The 19,310-nt window shown below is 36.3% G+C and overlaps 1 protein-coding gene across 11 annotated transcripts in view; it reads right to left on the bottom strand.

Annotated features, from left to right (window-relative positions):
• Positions 1 to 19,310, bottom strand: part of LARP1B (La ribonucleoprotein 1B) — a 149,036-nt gene that overhangs the window by 104,874 nt on the left and 24,852 nt on the right. For 10 of the 11 annotated variants that reach the window (XM_028492277.2, XM_028492279.2, XM_028492282.2 and 7 more), the window contains exons 6-10: positions 17,002 to 17,145; positions 16,482 to 16,647; positions 12,240 to 12,384; positions 7,094 to 7,268; positions 3,492 to 3,664 (exon numbers count right to left, since the gene is read on the bottom strand). In XM_028492277.2, the coding sequence (XP_028348078.1) occupies positions 3,492 to 3,664; positions 7,094 to 7,268; positions 12,240 to 12,384; positions 16,482 to 16,647; positions 17,002 to 17,145 (803 nt within the window). Of the gene's footprint in view, positions 1 to 3,491; positions 3,665 to 6,270; positions 6,509 to 7,093; positions 7,269 to 12,239; positions 12,385 to 16,481; positions 16,648 to 17,001; positions 17,146 to 19,310 lie in introns of those variants that run through there. The other variant, XM_024119370.3, reaches the window with a different exon arrangement.

The raw sequence follows: 19,310 nt of genomic DNA, 5'->3' as shown, positions 1-19,310 counted from the left end.
CCCGCAGCCTGTGCCCCGCAACGGGAGAGGCCACAACAGTGTGAGGCCTGCGTACCACAAAAAAAAAAAAAAAAAAAAAAAAAGATTTCTAGGGGAAAATGAAATCTGACCAAGATTTCTATACCCACTCTAGAACGTCTATTTTAAAAAGATCATTTTTTAAAAAGTATGTTGACAGGACTTCCCTGGTGGTCCAGTGGCTAAGACTCCATGCTCCCAGTGTAGTGGGCCCAGGTTCGATCCCTCATCAGGGAACTAGATCCGGCATGCCGCAACTAAAGATCCTGCATAATGCGACGAAGAGTGAAGATCCCACTTACCGCAACTAAGACCCAGCGCAGATAGGTAGGTAGGTAAGTAGGTAGATAGATACATACATACGTACACACATACATAAAAGTATGTTGTCAATAACTAACCTACCTCAGCAGGTATCTCTGAAATACCATACATACATACATAAATAAAAGTATGTTGTCAATAACTAACCTACCTCAGCAGGTATCTCTGATGAACCTACTGTCATCTTTCCTCCAGTCCAAGCCCTCACTCTGTAGTACTGGAATACATTTCAGGTCTTACTAATGGTACCAATATTATTTGGCCATGAAACTGTAAGGTCCTAGATATTATACAATTCTCTTTCCGTTTTGAAAACCACACTCCATCACCAATTTGCTGGCCCTATACAGTAAAATCCAACTAACCCTTGAAAAAACTGTTTTCATCAAATCAAAGATGCTATCAATTTTAAGACATTATTTTAAAAGAAATGTTTAAATGTGGAGGTTTTTTTTTTTAACATGAAGGAAAAAACATAGATCTTGGTATAAATGAAATATGGTTCAAGTTTCTGTCAATGAGCCCAGGATATGATCCTCCCTCATTATCCAGGTTTGCCATGACAAATATACAAATTAATCAGGATCTTTAGAAAATCTTATTTTGAGAAGCTGCTCTAGGTTTTTAAAATGCCCCAAGGAAGGAAACCTCTTGGTAACATTTTAGTATGATGTGTTTAACTACCATTGCTAAGTAAAAATTATCTTTATTTACAAAACAGAAATAGACTCACAGACATAGAAAACTTATGGTTACTACAGGATAGTGGGGGGGGGTGTAAATCAGGAGTGTGGAATTAACATACACACACCACTATGTATAAAATAAACAACAAGGACCTACTGTAGAGCTCAGGGAAGTATATTCAATATCTTGTAATAGCCTATAATGGAAAAAATCTGCAAAAGAATAGGTATATACAGATATACATATATGTATAACTGAACCACTTTGCTGTACCACTTGAAGCTAACACAACATTGTAAATAAACTGTACTTCAATTTTTTTTAATGGTAAATAAAAAAATTAAAAAGTTATCTTTAATCAGGGTTTCAAACTCAGCATTACTGACATGTTGGGCTTGATAGTTCCTTAGGGTGTGTGTGTGGTGGCAGAGGGCGGGGTGGGTGGCTGTCCTGTGCACTGTAGGATGTTTAGCAGCATCCCTGGCCTTCATTCACAAGATGCAGAAGCACTCTCTCAGTTTTAACAACCAAAAATTGTCTCCAGGGGCTTCCCCGGTGGCGCAGTGATTAAGAATCCACCTGCCAATGCAGGGGACACGGGTTCAAGCCCTGGTCTGGGACGATCCCACATGCCGCGGAGCAACTAAGCCCATGCGCCCCAACTACGGAGCCTGAGCTCTAGAGCCCACGTGCCACAATTACTGAGCCCGCGTGCTGCAACTACTGAAGCTTGCGTGCCTAGAGCCCGTGCTCTGCAACGAGAGGCCACAGCAATGAGAAAGAAGCCCGCGCACCACAACGAAGAGTAGCACCAGCCTGCCGCACCTAGAGAAAGCCCGCGCACAGCAATGAAGACGCAACACAGCCATAAATAAATAAATAAATAAACAAACAAATAAATTAAAAAATAAATAAATTTACCTATTAAAAAAAAAATTGTCTCCAGACATTGCCAAACATCCTATGCTGAGGTAAAATATCAACGCCCTCTCCATTCCTCCAATGAAGAACCATGCTTAAATCCTTCGTGCTTCCTTTCTTCATGCTTTTATCTTAGGAATAAAGAGCTCTACTCATAATAATCTGTAATATGATAGCCTTCTTCATTCTTCCCACATCTGGGCCCAATTATTTTTAGTGACCTATTCCTTTTAGAGCTTACTTTGAATATTGAAATTATTTGAATACTTCCAAGTTTATTTTTAGTAAACTTTTTTACTTTGAGATAGTCGTACATTCACACACAGTTATAAGAAATAAAAATCTCGAGGACTTCGCTGGTGGTCCAGTGGTTAAGATTCCACGCTCCCAATGCAGGGGGCACTGGTTCAATCCCTGGTCGGGGAACTAAGATCCCACATGCTGCACAGCACGGCCAAAAAAAAAAGAAAATAGAAATCTCGTGTACTTTTTACTCAGTTTCCTCCAATGTTAACATACTGTAAAACTATAGTAGACTATCACAAGATAAACACTGATGTTACCCATCAGTCTTCCTAGGATTTCCATTCTACTTGTACTCTGTGTTTGTGGTTTAGATCAGAACAATTTTTATCACATTTGAAGTTCATGTATCCAACCACCAGTCAAAAATACAGCAGTTCTACAACAAGAAACTCTCCTATTGCTCCCTAACCACGATTCTCTCACTCCCTTGTGTGCCCGCAAGAAATTTATTGTTTTCCTTTCTTACTGTACAATCATCAAAACATATATATAAACCAGACATGTATCGTTTACAAATAATTACATGTAAAAGAATTTTACAAATAATTAACAAGGTTACAAATAATATGGCAGTTATAAATTCAAAATTTAGAAAAATTTTCTCAGCTTTAACAAAACTGAAATATTATTCAAATATAAACTAATTTCAAGTAAAAAAGGTTAAAGCGAAATATTCTTAAATCATATTCAGAAATAAGATAAATTTTTTAAAATGACACAATATTATTTATTTTCAACTACTTAGTAACCCATAAGCTTTACCGAAGGGCAATGGTTCCAATTTTTCTTAAAACTTTTCCAAATTTATATATGTACCTCAAAAACAGTGGCCTTACACTCCACTCAGAATATATCACACTTCGGACTTCCCTGCTGTAGCAGTGGTTAAGAATCCGCCTGCCAATGCAGGGGACACGGGTTTGAGCCCTGGTCTGGGAAGATCCCACATGCCGCAGAGCAACTAAGCCCGTGCACCACAACGACTGAGCCTGTGCTCTAGAGGCTGTGAGCCACAACTACTGAGCCCACGCACCTAGAGCCCAGGCTCCGCAACAAGAGAAGCTACCACATTGAGAAGCCCGTGCACCGCAATGAAGAGTAGCCCCCACTCGACGCAACTAGAGAAAGCCCACGCACAGCAACGAAGACCCAACACAGCCAAAAATAAATAAATATTTTTTAAAAATTTCTAAAAAAAAAATATATCACACTTCACCTGGGTCATAACAACTTACCTTCAATTTCACTGGGGATGGACGATGTCTCTTTTTTACTTCTATCCAAGGTTCTGAGTCCAAGTCGGGCAAACTGGCAGACAAATCTCTAGACATTGCTTGAAGATTACTTGTTTCAGTGTTTTTCTTTGGGCTCAGTGGACTTCCAATCCTTGGAGAATTTGGGGCAGACTCTAAAATTTTAAGTTAGTTCTACAGTTAAAATAATGGTTTTCTTACTTATAACACACATTTTTTCTTTACTTGGGCGTTTTCTTTCTTCACAAAAACATGATAAATCAATCTCATTTATAATCTTTCAATGATTTTCAAACCCAAAGGGCTTTGTAAGATGTATTCGAGTGAAGCCAATGAATAATAACAGGAATGTTATCAACCCTTATGCAGACACATTCATTCAAACTTCTCAAGGATATCAATGCAAGTCACTTCCTAATTATGACAATACATCTATTTGGGAGTCAATTCTCTGTGAAACCTTAGATTCATTAATTGTAATGAAATTAAGGAATCTTAAATGCTGCTAAGCAAATAAAATTCGTATTTTATTCAAGGCAAAATCAATCCTTCATTGTTCTGCTAGGATCTATACTAAGGCGGCCAATACTCATACTTTTCTCATCTCCTTTGCTTAACAAGGTTTACCTAAAAGCAGTTTGGCCCTTGGCTCACAGTGAATACTGTGAAGACTAGAATGTCACATCATTCAAGTGCAATGCCCTGGTAATAATAAATAATTTTACAACTCTGCTGGAATTAAAAATGCCTTTCTCCACACTTTTAATCAAAGTAATTATATGCTCTATAAAATACAAATCAATTCCTTTATAAATTTATTTTTCAGAAGTCGAAGAATATTTAAGTTATAATGCAATATGAAGTTGCTTTGGACAAAAAGTGTTTTAAAAACAAATTTATACCGTAAACTTCTAAACATTATTTACTCCTTAAAGCCAATTCCCTGAAAATATTGCAAAGTTGAATACTACAGAGAGAAAGTTGAAATAAATGAACACCAACAATCCTTCTAACTTACTAAATGAAAATGCAAAGGCACATTCCAGGAGTGAGTTTGAGAGAGTATTCCCAGATTTTACTTTCATCTACTACATACAAGAATCAGATGGATTTATTATCTTCTCCATGGACACACAGATCCAGGCTTCAACCACCAGATTACTATATCGCTTTAAAAAGAAGTATAATGATTCATAACAGAAAACGCTCTAAAACTGCACTGTTCAATACAATAGCCACTAGCCTTGTGGAGCTACAAAGCACTTGAAATGTGGCTAGTGCTGAAATGTGCTCAGGATAAGTGTAAAATACATAGCAGACTTCAAACACTTGGTACAAAAATAACAATGGTTCATCATTTTTATATTAATGTCATAATATTTGGGTATATTAAAATTAATTTCATTTGTTTTACAGCTTTTAATGCTATTAAAAATTATTAGGATTACATGTGTGGCAAACGTAATATTTCTATTGGACACTGCTGCTCTACAACTTAGTGGTACATGTCATCAACTGATCCAAAAAATAGTACGCGTGAAAAGGTTTGGGCTGTCAGTATTAATATTGAAGTTATAGGAATGAAAAAAACAATAACTCTAGAGAACCCTATTCCTAATACTATGAATCAACTCTATTCATGCAGTAAATAAAGCTTTAAAAGTAGACTAGGAACCACCACTAGTAACTGGGAGAATTAACTAAATTTGTATGCATAGTTCATGTATATACGATTAGAACAGTATCTGGCACAAGGTAGAGAAATTAGTATCTACTATTTTTAACCGAGAAATTGAATTTTTAAATACCTACTTAAGTTTATGATATAATCATCTCTAATTGCTCTTTAAGCTTGAATAATGTTTCCACCATGAAGTTATATGTTTCACAATATTCACAATACATGTACTTATATTGGGTTGGCCAAAAAGTTTGTTCAGGCAATATGTATGTGCATATAAATGAGTACATATTTTTTAAAAAACACAAAAATGTACAAACATTGTGATTTTATTCTTGTAATTTTATTAATAATGCATAAATGGTTAATGGACAGGCATCACCAACTTGACTGACCTATCTTAGCTACCCTGTGGAAAAAGTATTTTCTATTTAACAACTGACCTAATGCCTGTTCATAAGACGGTTAAAAATGTCATCTTGGACCCCAAGTTTACACAATAACTTAATCTAACTTACCATCAGACATTGTATTCTTTTTTTAAAAAAACCTAAAAAGTGTCACTTGAAGTTCTTCAACTTTTAAAACACCTGCCCAAGTTGCTTGCTAGGTGTAGAGGCACAGAGGGCTGACAATCAAAGAAACACTAAATAAAAATATCTGTGAGACTGTCCATCAGTGCTTTATTGATGGGAGGTCCCTACACTGGTATATCAAAAATACATTCTGAAGAGTAAAAAACAACATACTCTCGTTCGTTTCTTAAGTTTCTTATCCCTTAGTGTCCACATTAATAAATCTTACAGTCCATGCGAAACACTATGACAACATGTGAATTATACAATGTACACTATACTGTGAAGAGCAAATCAAATAGCAAAGGACCTAACAATCTGAGAAATTCCACTCAAGCCTCTCTATTTCTGCTTTATTGATCTGGATACAAGTACATAAGTCTGGAAGGAAAAAGACAGAATCTTGCAATATTTCCAGAATGATAATTAACTTCCCCACCGTGAAAAAATGTAGCACATGCAGCCCAGGCTAATTACAAACAAATGGGCAGCTCCTATAAAAACAACAGCAGTCCTCTGGTCTGTCTTTCATCATCATCACAAAGGTGTTTATCTCCATTGTAGTGTTGGCCCAACCTCCTCCACAGGAGCTGGGAGTAGACATTCTTGCACAGAAGTCTGGTCGCTTTCATTTCTGCAGACGATTTGTTCCAATGTTTATAATGATATTTCAGTGAGTCACCTATTCCTCTGCATATTCCGATCAAATGACATCCAAGAGCATCAGTAGATCATCACCCTGACTGAAAAAAGTTTAAGCACACATATTTTTTCCCAAGAGGGAATGTCTTAAAAATGATCCAGGAAAAAATTCTTAACATTAATGCAATTTTTGGAAATTCTAAATACCACCAATTCTTTAATATATAATTATAATAACTTCATAAGAGATCCCCAATTCTGATTTAGAATATAGGTCATCTTGTCATTTCAAGACAAAGTTGAAGCACATAAGAAAAAAATTAAAGGAAGGCTACCCCCACTCTTGAGTATAAGACTTTTAGACTATTCCAATCTTACAAGGGGAAAACTGGCAGAATACATCTATAATCATTTAGTAAAATTAAGAAGATAGGGAGAAACTCCACATGTGACAAAGTAGACAAATAAGTTAAGAATAAATAGAGCAGAGCTCCTCCCATAATTCTTAAATCCCTATTTAATTTATAACTTTCTGCGGGAGGCAATACAAATAGAATTTAAAGCATCGTTAAGTCACTGGGTTATCTTTAATTTTCTAATGAATCTATATAAACTTTAAAAAGGATAGGTAAATTGGACTAAATAGCCCACTGTTATGCTGTTTGCTCTACAAGAAAAGCTGTTACCTGTATGTGAACCAAAGGCTTGGCCTGGTACAAACTCCGGGCAATCAATCAGTTGAGAGAAGTCTGTTTGTGGCACACTACGTGGAGGAGGGCCCGGAATTGGCCATTTTTCTGGTTCTATCTTTTTCCTCATTTTCTCGTCCACAATTTCCACTTCTGTGCTATCTTTCAGTGCCTATAAATAGGAATTTTGAGTTATTAAAGAACATTCATTCAAAAAATTTAATTGTACCTCCTATACTTCTAATAACCTAAACATTTTTTAAGTCTGACATCAGCATAGGGTATTACAGTTAATGTAATATATTTCTCAGAATATCCAGGAACAGAACAGATTTTAAAATAATTTGCCCCTGTAAAGTAACAAATATCCTGATTTAACATGTAGCAAATTATTCTAATTGTGAAAACCAAATTTTCAATTAAGGAGTATTGCATCAACTTGAAGCAAACTACTATAATTTTTTATTGACAATTTTTTCCGCTCCTATTTCCTTTAGTTTTCCCTTAATATAATATCACCAAATAAAATTTAGGCATTATATTTAATTATTGTAATAAATACCACGATTACTGAATAATAAACACACACATGCAGAGATTCCTCATAATACCTTGTAAGTGTAAAGTAGGTTTCACAGATGAGGAAATTGAGGCTCAAAGAAATAAAGTAACTTGATAAAGGTTATGAACTTAGTATGAGGCAATACCAGGACTCAAACCATTTATTATCTGTCCAACACGAAAACTCTCAGCCACTAGGATATGGTAGCTCTCAAAAATAGCTTGCTGTAACTTAAGGATAAAATAAAACTAGAACAAAATTTCTTCCAAATAAAAATTACAGCCTTACTGATCTGAATCTTCCCTGAAATTCAAGGATACTCACACCTTTAAAAACTAGGAAAAATACAAATATAAAAACTCAACATACAAACTGTTAACTTATAAAGATTAAAACTTGCTATATTTTAGTTGGAGAACACATTATATGTATTACTTTAAGTATCTTACATTTGTATGCCCTTAATATTAGTATCATACTTACTTCTCAAGTAAGTATATTTTCTGTAACTGGACATTACTTTAAAATTAGTATTAAAATTATTTAAAAACAAACTCTTTTGATGGGAATCAGGATACTCACTGAAAGAGAAGAGAGTCTGAAATATGGAATGAAGGAAATAAGGAAGAATCTTACAGTAAAGGGTTTGAGTTGCTGATATGTGTATTTTTTTAATGTATTTTCCTAGTTTTGTCCACTGAATGTTCTAGAAGCAATGACACCCCAGTAGCAAAGCAGTATACCCAACATCCAGATCTTGCAACAACATGGATGAATTTCAAAAACTACAAATGAAAAAGAGTCAGGAGACAGAAGAACTCTATTTACACAAATGTAAAGAAAAGACAAAATAAATAGCTGGTAACAGAATCAGAAAAGTGCTTTGGTTTGGCGGGGCAAAGGGTGAGGGGATGGGGGACTGACTGCAAAGGGCCACTAAGGAAGTTTTTAGAGTAATTAACTATATCTTGTTTGGAGCAGGCTTATACAATTTTCAAAACTCAAACTGAACACCTAATAGCCCTGCATTTTACATCATGTTATTTACACCTGAATTTTGAAAAGAAAAAGAAAAAGAAAAATCACCTTAAAACTTTGCTATGGGCTTAAGTTTTTCAAAATGTTTTGGAAAAAGACCACCAACAGTGTTCGCTGGTATGTGAAGCAAGTCAAACTCTGAACAGCAGTAGTTTTAATTAGTTCAATATCTTGGAAAAACGTTTAGCAGTATTTACAAAAGCTAAGCTCGTATATATATATATATATATATATATGTTTGTATACACATACACACACACACACGCACATAACCTGTTACCCATCAATTTCACAGAAAAATAAGTATGTCCATCCAAAAATATGTACAATAATAATGTTCACAACAGTCACATATTTAAGCTGTAAAGAACCCAAATGTCTATTAAGAGGACCCTGAAAAGAGTTATATTCATACAATTGAATACTACTGCAAAATGAAAAATAAACAACTGCCACACACAACAACAACATGGATAAGCATTACAGAAATAACAAGCAAAAGTCAGATATAAAAGATTTCAAATAACTTTGATTATGTAATGTTTAAAAAACAAGATGAGGGACCTCTCTGAAAAGCAACTAGTTTGAGGAGAACAGTGATTCAGACTAGGAGGGAGTACAAGGGAGCTCCCTGGGATGTTGAAACTGTTCTATCTTAATCCGTGTAGCAGTTAACACAAGTATGTACATAGGGGAAAGTCATTCTTCATCTTATAACTTCTAATATACAATGTATAAGTTATGTCTCAATTTAAAGAAAAATTTTCAGGAAAAAATTCAAAGTTCTTTATATATAGCTATTGAATGATCTTCCAATATATGCTGTTTTTATAAAAGGAAAGGGTATAACAGTATATATAGTAAAACATGAACTGTCTCAGGAAGAATACACAAAAAAGAAGTAACACTACTTGCCACACCAAGGAAGGTTTAACTAGTTCACTGTTGGTGAAAGATGAGAAGGAAATTTTTCACTATATATGCTTTGAATCTTTAATCACAGGGAATTAATTCCCTACTGAAAAAAACAAAAAAAACTCAAGAAGAAAATAAAGAAAACAGAAAGGGGGAAAGTTGTGACTCAGGACTTAAAAGACTCATACAAAAACTTAAAAGCCTCACAGCATACACAAATTAAGGAAAAGATCTAGACGGAGTTAGACATATTTTTACTAAAACCAAATCTTGGTTATCTTGAACTCCTAAACAATGAGTTACAGTATACAGTCAACATTTCTGGGTGTCTGAGGGTTCTTTTCCTATTATTTTCTATTATTTCTATTATATTGTACTATAACTATGTTAAGTGATAACGCTGCAATAGCCATCATATTACAATATACATATGTATCAAAGTAAAAAAAAACAAAAGAAAGAATAAGAGTGCAGTAAGGTGAGAAAAACAAATGGGAGAGGAGGAAACAGATTCAGTAAGTTTAGCTGTGTAGACAAACTCAACCAGAGCAGATACGGGTGTTAGCTAAAATATATTTTGCTTCTTTTGATAGTTTTTTCAAGACAGTTAAGACTTAAGCATATTCAAATACATATGGGAGGGCTTCCCAGGTGGCGAAGCAGTTGGGAATCCACCTGCCAATGCAGGGCACACGGGTTCCAGCCCTGGTCCAGGAGGATCCCACATGCCATAGAGCAATTAAACCCGTGCGCCACAACTACTGAGCCTGTGCTCTAGAGACCTTGAGCCTCAACTACTGAAGCCCGCACGCCTAGAGCCCATGATCTGCAACAGGAGAGGCCACTGCAATGAGAAGGCCGTGCACCGCAGTGAAGAGCAGCCCCCGCTAGCCACAACTAGAGAAGGCCCGTGCGCGGCAACGAAGACCCAACTCAGCCAAAAATAAATAAATAAATATATTTTTTAAAAAAATACATATAGGAAAAAGCTGGTAGAAATGAAGATAAAAGGAGTAATCAACAGAAGGATATCCTTGAAGACTAACAGTAACAGGAAATTCTTATTTAGAGCTTACTGTGTATGACAGACACTGCCATTACACATTTCATACTCATAACAACCCTATGAAGTATGTATTGTTGTAACAATTTCCACTTTACAGAAGTCTCAGGACACTGCCTGAAGTCACAGAGTTAGGAGGATATGTAGGCAGGTTCTAAAGTCCATGCTCTAAATCAGTATGTTTATACTGCAAAGCCTAATGAAGCCTTACCTTCTTAAGGGAAAAAAAGACATCTTTCCCACTGTAATAAGTGGCAGGTACATAATGAATGTTAAGTGAATTCAGACCTATGCTATTCTAAATCACTATGCACTATGCTTATGTGTTTCTATGTTTCACAGTAGTATTATTTCTTATTGTAAATCAGTCACTGTGGGGACTTCGCTGGTGGCGCAGTGGTTAAGAGCCCACCTGCCAGCGCAGGGTTCGAGCCCCGGTCTGGGAAGATCCCGCGTGCCGCAGAGCAACTAAGCCTGTGTACCACAACTACTAAGTCTGCGCTCTAGAGTCTGTGTGTCACAGCTACCAAAGCCCCTGTACCTAGAGTCCATTCTCCACAACAAGAGAAGCCACCACAATGAGAAGCCCACGCACCACAACGAAGAGTAGCCCCTGCTCACCGCAACTAGAGGAAGCCCGTGCACAGCAGCAAAGACCCAACGCAGCCAAAAATAAATATATAAACTCTACAAAAAAAAAATCAGTCACTATGTATTAATAATGCTAACCATAATGGTAACACAAAATTTTTTTTTTAATTTTTTTTAAATATCCGTTCCCGTGCTTCCCTGGTGGCACAGTGGTTAAGAATCCGCCTGCCACTGCAGGGGACACGGGTTCAAGCCCTGGTCCGGGAAGATGCCACATGCCGTGGAGCAACTCAGCCCGTGCGCCACAACTACTGAGCCTGCGCTCTAGAGCCTGTGAGCCACAACTACTGAGCCCATGTGCTACAACTACTGAAGCCCGCACGCCTAGAGCCCGTGCTCCACAACAAGAGAAGCCACTACAATGGGAAGCCCATGTACTGCAACGAAGAGCAGCCCCCGCTTGCCGCAACTAGAGAAAGCCCGCACACAGCAACAAAGACCCAGTGCAGCCAAAAATAAATAAATAAAATAAATTTATTAAAAACAAAAATAAAGAACACAACTAGAAAGACTTTTAAATTAGCCCTCTTTGTACAGGAAAAATTCTCAATATTTAAATTTAATTTAATTTAAATTTTAATTTAATAATTTAATACATGCTATTTTACAGCAACCTGAAGACTAAAGGACCAAGAACACCCAAGAGTGTTCAAGTTTGTGTTGGGGTTCAACCCATCTAAGAAGGATCAAGTTAAAAATAGGTGGAAACATCATTAAGTAATCCTTTGAGGGGTCAGACATCTATTTGGGTTTTATAAAATAGCAAAAAAGCCTTGAGATACAGTCTAAGCCTTAGGTAACTACAGATTGTTTTTGCTTTTTCCTTAAAATTGTTTAATAGACTTTATTTTTTAGAGCAGTTTTAGGTTCACAGCATAACTAAAGTACAGACTGTTTTGTGTATGAAAAATTACCTCTAAAATGAGATTAAGGTTTGTAGTGAGAGCCCGAACACGGTGGAAACCAGCAATCAGGGAAATAGGCAAGAAACCTTGCTCATCCATCTTTCTCCTAAGAAAGAAGTCCCGTTCCAAGTTTTCTATACTGAAGTAATATTCACTGAAAAAAGAAATAAAGAAGTAAATATAAATTTCATCAATTTATTCCACAGAATATTAAAATGTCTATGGCTTATAATATCAATTGCTATAAAACTATTTTGATTTATTAACAACATTATATACATTTAACACAACATACATAGGGTAAATATAATAACAACAAAAACCTACTGTTAGTAATTTCTCTTACACAGGTAGAAAGAAATTTAGAATACTATCTTCCCCAAAATGTACTTCTTTGTTAGATCAGCTTTACCCAGGTATAAACAATTAACCATACTTTAAAACAGTTCAATAATTAACTTTTTAATGAGTCAATTAAGTGAAAAATTTCATTTCAAAGCTACTTTTAAAAAATTAATTAATTTAAAAAAATTTTTTTAAATAAAAAATAAAATTTTAAAAATAAAAATTTTTTTTAAATTTAAAAAAATTTTTTTAAAAAGCTACTTTAACTTGCTTCATGTAAACACTAAATAACAAAGTTAAACACATCAACAGACTGCCTTCCAACTTTTTCCCATCACTGAAAATAATGGTATATTGGAAGTATTCTTTGTCAAGTTTACAGAGTAGATTAGTTTGTTTTCTAAATTGGCAGGGTACTGACATTGTTTAATAGTTCTGAACCCTAGCATTCAGCACAATGCTTAGTAAAAACTGAGTGAATATGTGGGCACAGATGCACACAATTTTATACTTGAATGGTTCACTATCTCCCCCCTTCGAGAGGCAGAACTATAAAAGACGTTAAAAGTGAACAGAATACAGTTAAACAAAGAATATCTGCAACACCATGAGGTATATACATGGGCAAAAAATATACACCTTAATCTTCTCTCTAGGAAAGTATAGAGAGACGTGTAAATGAACAAACTGTATGATCAACAACTACAAGTTCCAAAATATAAAGATAATATGAATACATATAATAATGGCATTTGAGAAACACATGTTTAAATTACAGCCTGCATATAAAAAAAACGAGAACAAGATTCTAGAAAAACAGAAGAGGATAAATAGGGGGAAATGTAGAAAAGAATAATACAAAAGAAATACATGACATCAAATGATATGGCTTACAGTTTAAAAATCCTATACTGTTTCCAAATCACAGAGCAAGTTTTCAAAGAAGGGTGGCAAATGATAAGAAAGCACACCAGCTCGTATATTTGGGAGTAAGATTGGGTAACTCAAGATACCCTTGAATTATTTAGGTCAAATTCTAACTTTGAAGAAATAATCACCTACAACTGAAAACTGGTTTTGAGCTACCTTTCACTGGGTGGGAAAAATGTCTTATTTTAGAAATGTAAATACCCAAGTTGCTTCTTTATACTCTGATATTTATCCAACTATCAAAGTGCAAAGCTCCCTTAGATCAGTGAAATACAACTGACATCGCAGTAACACTAGTAAATCATTTACTCTTCTTAAACGCTGAAGAAAATAATTGAAGTCTTGAAAAAATTAACATTGTGATTTTTGTTATGCCTCAAAAGCCCTTTTCACAGTGCCTGGCATGTGGTGGGCACATAATACATCTGTTCTGCTTTCTGTTACACTTCAAAAGCCCTTTCACAGTGGCTAAAATGCAGTAGGCACATAATACATACACATAAATTCAAAATTTTCAGACATTAAGACATCTGATTTAAACACAAGTTAAAAGTGTTCTTAGAAACTTCTCTGAATAATTAGTAAGATGCCTTTTTAATCTAGTACTCTGTGAGAAACACAGTATCTAAATAAATTCATAAATCTCTATTACCTATAGTATACACTTTTTAAAACTTCTAACGGGCTGCAAACATACGTATGTCTAAATCTGAATGCCAAGAGACTGCCCCAGTTAAAAATAATCAAGATCTTCCATTTTTAATATCCTGACATCAAAAATGTCAAATTATTAACATACATTTTCAGTTAAAATGATTTTAAGAGGGCTTCCCTGGTGGCGCAGTGGTTGAGAGTCCGCCTGCTGATGCAGGGGACACGGGTTCGTGCCCCAGTCTGGGAAGATGCCACATGCCGCGGAGCGGCTGGGCCCGTGAGCCATGGCCGCTGAGCCTGCGCATCCGGAGCCTGCGCTCCGCAACGGGAGAAGCCACAACAGTGAGAGGCCCACATACCGCAAAAAAAAAAAAAAAAAAAAATGATTTTAAGAACTCAACCATCCATAATACAGTTAAGCCTCCTACTTCAAAATATTTAGCATAATATTCCTGAAGTACAAGAAGTTTTTCAGTAACTTCTCAAAGAGGAAAATCCAAACCCTAATGAATAAGCCTATCTATGTTTGAGAAACCTTAAAGACACAAAGTCAAAAGCATGACTCCTCAAATCCAGATGTCCACTAATCAGAGAACAGTAACAGTGAAGAGCCATTCTAAACCTGGTGCTCTAGTATCTGCCAAAAACTCTGCTGCTAAATAATAACAAAAAAAGGAGTCATGCCCAATGCCACGTCTGATACTTTGTTCAGTGTCCTAGGGGACATTATCATGTCCTACCTTAGCAGCTCTGGATTCTACACTGCATGATCAGAAATTTTGTCAACACTGAAGTAGCTATGCTCCTCCCTCACTTGTATGAACACACTGGAGACCGATTATCCTGACATGGAGTTGCATGTCCACTGTCAGGTCTCAGAAGGGACCTGGCAGCAAGAGTTACAAAGGAAGACAGGAATAGTGTTTTGAAGTTGATAGCCACATGCCAGGCACTTTCTGCCCATAAAAAGGCCCTTTTCTTCAGTGTTTGTGTCAACTGTAACAAAAGAAGCAAGAATAAAACAACTTGCTTCATATTGTAAGCCAATCAAATCCACCATGAAGGCATCCCAGGAAGATGCCTGGCTGATGCTGATGAAGATATTATTTTCTATTAATGGACTAGGATCCATTTTCTTTTTAAAATAACGGTGGATGTTTTAAAAATGCTTATGGGGCTTCCCTGGTGGTGCAGTGGTTAAGAATCTGCCTGCCAATGCAGGGGACACAGGTTCGAGCCCTAGTCCAGGAAGATCCCACATGCTGCGGAGCAACTAAGCCCGTGCGCCACAACTACTGAAGCCTGTGCTCTAGAGTCCACGAGCCACAACTACTGACCCCGCGTGCCGCAACTACTGAAGCCCACGAGCCTAGAGCCTGTGCTCCGCAATAAAAGAAGCCACTGCAATGCGAAGTCCGCGCACCGCAACAAAGAGTAGCCCCCGCTCACCACAACAAGAGAAAACTTGGGCGCAGCAGTGAAGACCCAATAAAGCCAAAAAACTAAAAAAAATAAATAAAAATAAAAATGCTTATGCCTTTTCAAAAATAGCCTTTTTCCTTCCCTTTATAAGGATAAAAAAAGGTTCAAATTTCAGTAAATTAGTTAGGCACATCACTTGGAAACACTTTTCTCACCACTATATAAACACACTATATAAATATGCAAAACATCTACACAATACTAACAGGCAGAGGGGTTATTTTTTGCTTAAAGACAATACAACAAACTAATATTCTCCTCAACTTCAAGTTCAATATTCAGAAAGCAACTATTACAAGAACTAAAATAAAAAGTCTAAAACTGAAAAAGATTAGGTACTCTCCTTTGAATATGTGTCACAAAGAAAGAGAACTTAAAAGTTAAAAAACAAACTTACGATTCTGAAACCAACTGTTATAAAAGTCAGAAGTATCACCATTTTTTGCCATTTATGTTCATTTGCAAATTTTAATATAAACATTTTTTTGCAAATAAGCTAAATTTCACTTGTTCAATTTCAAATATATGAAGTAGTTTTATATTCTTATATTTAATCATTCATATTATGCCGTGACATTTTAACTAATATCCTTTAAGCAGAGAAGTACCTCAAGAGAGAAAGGAGTCTTATATAAATAACAACATGAACCAAAAATAAAAATTTTAAAATACTTTATACATGCTCTACTAACATTTCCTAGAAACAAAATATAAAGTATTATTAAAATGTTCTAATTTTACTAATAAACAGCTTAGAAAATGTGTTATATTATCAGTGATGTTAAAGTTTGATATTGCAACGGATTTTCCTGCCCATCTCTTTATGTCTGATTGACTTACATTTGGCGTTTAATATACTCTTTAAGCAATGCTTCTTCCACAGGATACACCTGTACGCCTGTACCATCATCATAGTAATACATCATACTGGTATTAAGTTCTGTTTCAAATGGTTGACCAGTCCTTTCACCATGTTCTTGATAACCATATGAATAATCGAAGTTCACTTGATGCAATAAAGAAAAAGAAAAATGATCACGGATTGAAAAACAAAAACAACAAATAGTTACTATAAAGAAAAATCCAAAGTGAAGTATCTCAAGGGGTAACAAACAAATACAAAACCATCTTTATTATCAGACATGTAAAATCCGTTAAAACAGTATATGGGATAGTGGGAAAAACAGACAACTTGCACACTTTTTTCAGTGTTCATCTAATGTAACAAAACAAAAAATCAAGTCTAGGGCCATGGCCGCCGAGCCTGCGCATCCGGAGCCTGTACTCCGCAACGGGAGAGGCCACAGCAGTGAGAGGCCCGCGTACCGCAAAAAAAAAAAAAAAAAAAATCAAGTCTTACATCGCGGATTTACTCTGCCTCGTCCTCTTCCCCGTCCTCGGCTTCTTCCTCGGCCTCTAAAGGTACCTCGGATATTACCACCCTCACTTCTCACACTGGAAACTTCATCTTGATCATCTCTCTTTTCTCTTTCATGCCTCCAACCTTTTTTAAAATAAAAACATTTTTATACATTCCAATTTGCAACTATGAAAACATGATTATCTTTATGAAAACGTGGTAACCACCCCTCCCCACTTTGTAACTAGTTATTAGTAACCAGTCATTCTTCAGAAAGATGCAAACTTAAGAGATTCCATAGCAATTTGTCAAAATGTCTCTGGCATAAAAGACATCTTATGTATTGACATATAAAGAAGATATTCTGATAAGTAAAGTAACATACTAAAAAGATAACTAGATCGTTTGCTAAAACTGTACTGTTAAAAATTTAAGAAGTTCCAAGACAACTGAGTTTTGTACTATATAAAACTCCTAAAAAAAAAAACAAACTTATTTTCACAATAATACTTATTTTCACAAATAGGAATTTTTTTAAGGAAAGGGTATTTCTATTTAAGTAAAAGACATTTCTTTTAAAGAAAAAAGGAAATGAAAACTGGGAGAAGATATCTGCAGCACAATATAGCAATTATATCCAGAATACATATAGAACTCATACAAATGTCTCTTATGCCCTCACGCATCCTCTCTCTCTCTCTCTCTCTGTGTCTCACACACACACACACACACACACACACACACACACACACACACACACACACATACACCCCCCACAACCAAATAGGAAAAAATCATTAAAAGACTGGCAGGGCAAACAAGGAAATGCAAATAGACAATTAAAAAAACGGTGCTCAGCCTCAGTGGCCTTGAGAAATGCAAATTAAGACAACGAAAGAGTATTTTTTTATCTGTCCCAGTCTGAAAAACATTTTAAGGTCCCATAACATCAATTATTTTTATTTTTCTGTTTTGTTTTTTTCTTTTTTGGCTGTACTTTGTAGCATGAGGGATCCTAGTTCCCCGACCAAGGATCGAGATCAAACCTGTACCCTCTGCAGTCCTGCAGTGGAAGCACAGAGTCCCAACCACTGGACCGCCAGGGAATTCCCAATAGCAAATGTTGACCAAGACAGAACTTTCGTATAATGCTGGAGTAAAAACAAGTACACTTCAATTTTGAAAAACAATTGGAAACAATCAAATAAGTAAAGGTATGTGTATCCCAGAGACCTGGGTTTTTCAACCATGGCATAACTGACATTTTGAGCCAGATAACTCTTAAGTGTGGAGGCTGTCCTGGGTACTGTAGGATGTTTAGCATTATCCTTGGTCTCTACTCACTAGATACCAGTAGTAAGTTTTAGAATTTTAAAGTCATATTTTGTGGACAATTGAGTAAATATAACTACTGACTAGATTTTAGATGATATAATGAATTAGTGTTGATTTTCTTAGATGCTGCATTTTCTTGGGACATCAGTGCTGAAGTGTCACGATATCTGCAAGGTACTTTCAAATGATTCAGCAGATGGATGAATTAAAGACAGCAGAGTTACTAAATCTGGATGGTGATTAGACAGGGACTCACTGTACAATGCTTTCACAGGACAATATGCCTTAAAAATTATCAGACTTAAAAGATTTCAGTAGAAAACTATAAAAGCAAATGCTCAGGGAATTCCCTGGCGGTCCAGTGGTTAGGACTCAACACTTTCACTGCTGAGGGCACAGGTTCAGTCCCTGGTCAGGGAACTAAGATCCCACAAGCTGCGTGGGGTGGCCAAAAACAAACAAACAAACAAAAAACACAAATGCTCAGCCAACTGCTTCCACATATCCTCCTGTCCTCTTCTTTCTGAAACTCGAACAAACCCTGCTGAAACAATGTATCTGGGGAATGATTTTTTTTATAATTATTTAATTTTATTTACTTATTTTTGGCTGTGTTGGGTGCGCGGGCTTTCTCTAGTTGTGGCGAGCAGGGGCTATTCTTCATTGCAGTGTGCGGGCTTCTCACTGTGGTGGCTTCTCTTGTTGTGGAGCACGGGCTCTAGGCACGCGGGCTTCAGTTGCGGCACACGGGCTCAGTAGTTGTGGCTCACGGGCTCTAGAGCACAGGCTCAGTAGTTGTGGAGCATAGGCTTAGCTGCTCCACGGCATGTGGGATCTTCCTGGACCAGGGCTTGAACCCGTGTCCCCTGCATTGGCAGGCAGATTCTTAACCACTGAGCCACCAGGGAAGTCCCTGATGGGACACCTTATGATGGATGGATAAGGCTAACAACACCTGAACCAACTCAACCGCA

The sequence above is a fragment of the Physeter macrocephalus genome, chromosome 7 (genome assembly GCF_002837175.3).
Source record: "Physeter macrocephalus isolate SW-GA chromosome 7, ASM283717v5, whole genome shotgun sequence".
NCBI lineage: Eukaryota > Metazoa > Chordata > Mammalia > Artiodactyla > Physeteridae > Physeter > Physeter macrocephalus.
Note: the sequence above shows the minus strand (reverse complement) of the source record. Positions and strands in the feature narration are given on the sequence as shown.